This window comes from Carlito syrichta, unplaced genomic scaffold (genome assembly GCF_000164805.1).
Source record: "Carlito syrichta isolate Samal-C Ts95f unplaced genomic scaffold, Tarsius_syrichta-2.0.1 Scaffold309294, whole genome shotgun sequence".
Taxonomy (NCBI): Eukaryota; Metazoa; Chordata; class Mammalia; order Primates; family Tarsiidae; genus Carlito; species Carlito syrichta.
The window spans coordinates 861,906-866,664 of NW_007253390.1; the positions used below are offsets into that span (position 1 = coordinate 861,906).

The following is a 4,759-nucleotide window of genomic DNA, read 5'->3' on the forward strand; positions in this document are numbered from 1 at the left end:
TGTGGCCCCTGCACTCTAGTCTGGGTGACAGAGTGAGACTCCAACTCAAAAAAAAAAAAAGAAAAAGAAATGAGGTCTTGCCAAGTCACCCAGGCTGGTCTCAAACCCACAGGCTCAGGCAATCCTCTCACCTCAAACTCCCAAAGTGCTGGGATTATAGGCATGAGCCACGGCCCAGCCTATTTCAATTAGGAATTCTGAGAAGGGAATGGAGGCAAACCCTCAAACTCAATCTCACTTCACAGCCTTGGGGATCTTTGGAATCTCAAATTCGATAGACCCAGTCAAACCCAGGACAAGGCACACAGTCCCCAAAGAATGGAACTCAACTCAGGAGTTCCAGCATTTACGTGGGCCTTTCTTAAAAACAGAAATTGACTTTCATCTGTTATAGGACCTTACGCCTACAGAGAATTTTTACATTGTTATGTGATTTGATTCTCCCTAAGCAGTGTGGTAGATATAACCACCACTACAGTTGAGCATCCCTAATCTGAAAATTCAAAATGCTCCAAAATCTAAAATTTTTAAGCACATGATGATGATGCAGAAAGTTTCCATAGACAACATAGTGAAAATACAGGACTAGAGCGTTGTGTGTTCATAACAAGAAATCATGTCAGTTTATAAAATCAAACCGAGACTTCCAGGACAAAAAACTGCTGTGAATGAGGCAGATGACTCTGGAGGAAACATTTTAAAATTAAGCCATTCAGGAGAATGTCTCCTCATTCCTAGAGGATTCCTCATCCCTATAGGACCCACTTCCTGGTCCCCCAACTGCTTCTGATGTTTCTTCTCACCTAAAAAATTAAAATGCCAAACAACCACAGACTGTCCACATGGGTGGCTGAGATAGTGACACCTTTGCTATCTGACGGTTCAATGCATACAAACTTTGTTTCATATGTATACTCTTGAGTTTCTCCCAGGTATAAAATTACCTTCAGGCTATTTGTATAAGACATATATGTATCATAAATATACTTGTGTTTAGACTTGAATCACATTCCTATGAAATTTCATTATGTATATGGAAATAGTCCAAAATTCAAAAATATCTTAAACACAAAAACACTCCTGACCCCAAAGGAAGGTATGGATAATAATAATAACTTAGATAATTTCTCCCAACTTCCTTGCCGGAATTCCATCAGTGATCTGTTCAATCCGGACTGAGCCTGCGCTCTGTGGAGTCAGTTCTCCCTGCACTATCCTTAAGGAGACCTGCAGCCTTGAGCCTGAGAGAATACCCCTCAAAAGTATGTCCCATAAGTGAGCGAGGAGCAGGGCTTGAGGGGCATCTACCTCTGAGGAAGCCCTGTAGGCAGGGTGCTCGTGCACGGTCGTCGTGCACGAAGTGCTGCCGGCTCACCTCCCTCACCTTGTTGGCTTGAGCTGGGGGCACCAGCAAGCACCCGACCACAGCCACCAAAGATAGGAGCTTCATGCTTATCAGGCTTGCTGGGCCAGCAAGACCGGATACCTGGAAAAGAGAGGAGTCGGAGAAGGGGAAGGTGGTCACACCATAGCCATCCAGCTCGGCCCCTGAACCATCTTGCTGAGAACTGGGAATGGAATTGGGGGTTGGGCCCCAGGATTCCAGGGCCTGCTAAACCCGGAGGAAAACCTGCTTTTCCTCTCCCCTAAATCTCCGGATCTCCGTTGGCCACCTCATGGGCCCGGCAGAAAGGGTCTCCTGGAGACACCGCCACCAGAGGCCTCCAGTTCTTCCGAAGGCCGAGCTCGGACCCGCACATCACGTCCCACTGCCCTCCGCCATCTCCACCTCTGCCCGCCCCGGCAGCTCCTCCCCGCTCAGGCCCGACGAGAACTTTGGGTGCAGAGTCCTGGAACCCAGATACTACAGCGAAGGCCAGTGCCCACCGCGTCCAGAGGACTCGGGTCGACCGCACTGGGAACCCCCAGTGCCCCCGCGACCCCCCACACCCCTCCCCCAACGCCGCGTTCACAAACCTGCAAGCCCCGCTGCAGCCACACAGAATCCAATTGGTCCCGCCCCCCTGCTTCTATTGGCTGCCACAGCAGCCTCTCAACCCAACCTCTCTATCACCAAGGCAACAAGACCCACCTTCGCCTGGGCGTGGAATCTCCCGCGCTAGGTAGAGGCAGGCAGACATTTACCGACCAAGCAAGTCACCAGACCTGTAGTGAGGACGCCTGGGCTCTGGTCCTGACCCTGCCACTAAGCTGTTGTGTTGCCCTGGAAAAGACACCTCCCTCTCTGGGCCTTTGCTTCCTTCTCTGTAAAATGAGTTGGTTGGCTTCTAAGATTCCCTTCAGCTTTGAAATATTGGTGGATAAATATGGCCCAAACTTGAGGTTGTGGACTGGGCCAGCCTATGGCCTGGGTCCAGGTGTAATTAAGCCCCTCTCAGGCATTGTGAACTGTGGTAGGCACTTACTAGTTGAGTTTGTGTTTGTCTCTCCTACACTTAAGTCTTATTCCGCTTTACCACCTGGTAGAGTGCCCTACGCTTGGTGGGTGCTCAGGAAATGTTTGCCAAACTGAATTGGGTAGAATTAAACCTGGTTGGGGGCGGGGAACGATGGGTAGGAGGCACTGTGGTGTGATACAAAGCTCAGGGACTTTGGAGCTAAAGTGACCAGGGCACGAATCCTGGTTCCTTTATTTTTTTTTTTTTTTTGAGTCGGAGTCTCACTCTGTCGCCCAGACCGGAGTGCAGGGGCCGCTCCCGGCCACCGCAGCCTCGACCTGCTGGGCTCCGGCGATCCTTCCGCCTCAGCTTTCCGAGTAGACGGAATTACAGGCGCGCGCTACCATGCCCGGCTAATTTTTTGATTTATTGTAGAGACGAGGTCTTGCCTGCCCAGGCGGGTCTCGAACCCGCGGGCTCAGACAATCTACTCACCTCAGCTTCCCAAAGGCGTGGTATTACAGACTGAGCCGCCAAGCCCGACTGGTTTCTCCCTTTCTAGTTGTGTGAATTTGGAGGGTTGAAGGTTAACTTATCCTTTGGAGGAGGCTCGGTTTCCACATTTATAAAATGGAGGTAATATCACCTGGCTTTCAGGGTTGTTGAGAGGGTACCATGCGTCTATATGTGCAAAGCACCTAGAATCCAGCACAAAGAGAGGGGCTGTATAAATGGAAATGTTAGCTCACTCTGGAGGTGAGCATGGCTGCTTTGGTGAGCAGGGTGGTGCATGGAGACCAGATGCCTACCTCATGGGGGGAAAAGGATCTGTCACCTGCATTGACTCTCTAATACCCAACAATAGAGATACCCAGTGCTGAGCTCTCCATCTTCCCCATCAAACAGAAGGGAGGTCTTCCAATTTTCTTATAGCACTATCATTTTGCATTCTCAGGTCCCAGATTGTGGCATCAAATTATCATTGACTCATCGCTCTCCCATTTCCACATCTAGTCTATCCAGGATTCCCCAGCGGCAGCGGTCATCACTCTCCCTGTGTGTAGCCTCAGCTAGCACTCTGTTCCCTGAAATACATTCCCTTCCTCTGCCCTCCTGAGTCCATCCTATCTTCCTCCGATTCTGTTTTCAGTACATCACTCATTGCTCAGTAATCTCTGGTAGCACACTGTCACACTAAATCCAAACCCCTCCATCTGGCATCCAAGTCTTGGATGCCATGACTAAACTCCCACACCCCACCTCAGCTCTGGTTGCAGCTGTCTCCACGTTTGACTTTGCTCATAGCTGTCCTCCATAGAATGTCATCACCCTCAGCCCTGCTGATCCTCATCCTTCAACTCTCTGATACCTCTGCCCAAGCACTTCTTTTCTAGAAGCTTTTCTCAAGTAGTCCTATGTGACCCAGGGCACCTTGTTCCCACACGTCCTCCCTGCGCCCTTTGTTTAAAAGCCATGACAGCCGTGCTCGGTGGCTCAGCCTGTAATCTCGCACTTTGGGATGCTAAAGTGAGTGGATTGCCTGAGCCCGCGAGTTCGAGACCCACCTGGGCAACTTGGCGAGACCTCATCTATACAATAAAAAAAAAATTTAAAAAAAATTAGCCGGGCATGGTAGTGCACACCTGTAGTTCCAGCTACTTGGAAGGCTGATGCGGAAGGATCGCCGGTGCCCAGCTGGTCGAGGTTGTGGTGGCTGGGAACGGCCACTGCACTTCAGTCTGGGCGACAGAGTGAGTCTCCAACTCAAAAAAAAAAAAAAGCCATGCCATTGAGATGAGTCTGAACCCTATTCATTCAATTCAACTCTACAAACATGTACCAAGCACCATCTGTGAGTCAAACCCTGTGGTGCTAGGTGTCCTGCAGAATACAACAAACCACACGTGACTCTGCTTTCAAGCAGTGATAGCAGAAGAGCAACCACATGCTCAGCGTGTAATTTAACATGAAAAGTGATGCAGGCCGGGCACAGTGTCTTGCCCCTATAATCCCAGCACTTTGGGAGGCCGAGCTGAGAAGATTGCCTCAGGGTTCGAGACCAGCCTGGGAAACTTGACTAGACCTCATCTCTACAATTAAACAAAAAAAAATCCAGGCGTGGTGGCACGTGGTGGTTCCAGCTACTTGGAAGGCGGAGTTGGAAGGATTGTCTGAACCCAGCAGGTTGAGGCTGCGTTGGCTGTGAGCGTGCCACTGCACTCCAGCTTAGGCAACAGAGTGAGACTCCGACTCAAAAAAAGGAAAAGTGTTGTCATAGAAGAGCTTTATCCCCCAAATATTTTGACCAAGTTCCGTGTCAGGTGCTAGGTATATCACAGAAGAGAAGACAAATCCTGTCC

The 4,759-nt window shown here is 49.9% G+C and overlaps 1 protein-coding gene across 1 annotated transcript in view; it reads right to left on the reverse strand.

The window, feature by feature from the left end:
• The window catches only part of TMEM9 (transmembrane protein 9), a 21,042-nt gene extending 19,041 nt beyond the window's left edge, over positions 1–2,001 (reverse strand). Inside the window, 3 exon segments of the mRNA XM_021717106.1 lie at positions 1,309–1,353; positions 1,355–1,486; positions 1,978–2,001. Coding sequence (XP_021572781.1) covers positions 1,309–1,353; positions 1,355–1,450 — 141 coding nt within the window. The 5' untranslated portion in view covers positions 1,451–1,486; positions 1,978–2,001.
• Between the last annotated feature and the right edge of the window lie 2,758 nt (positions 2,002–4,759).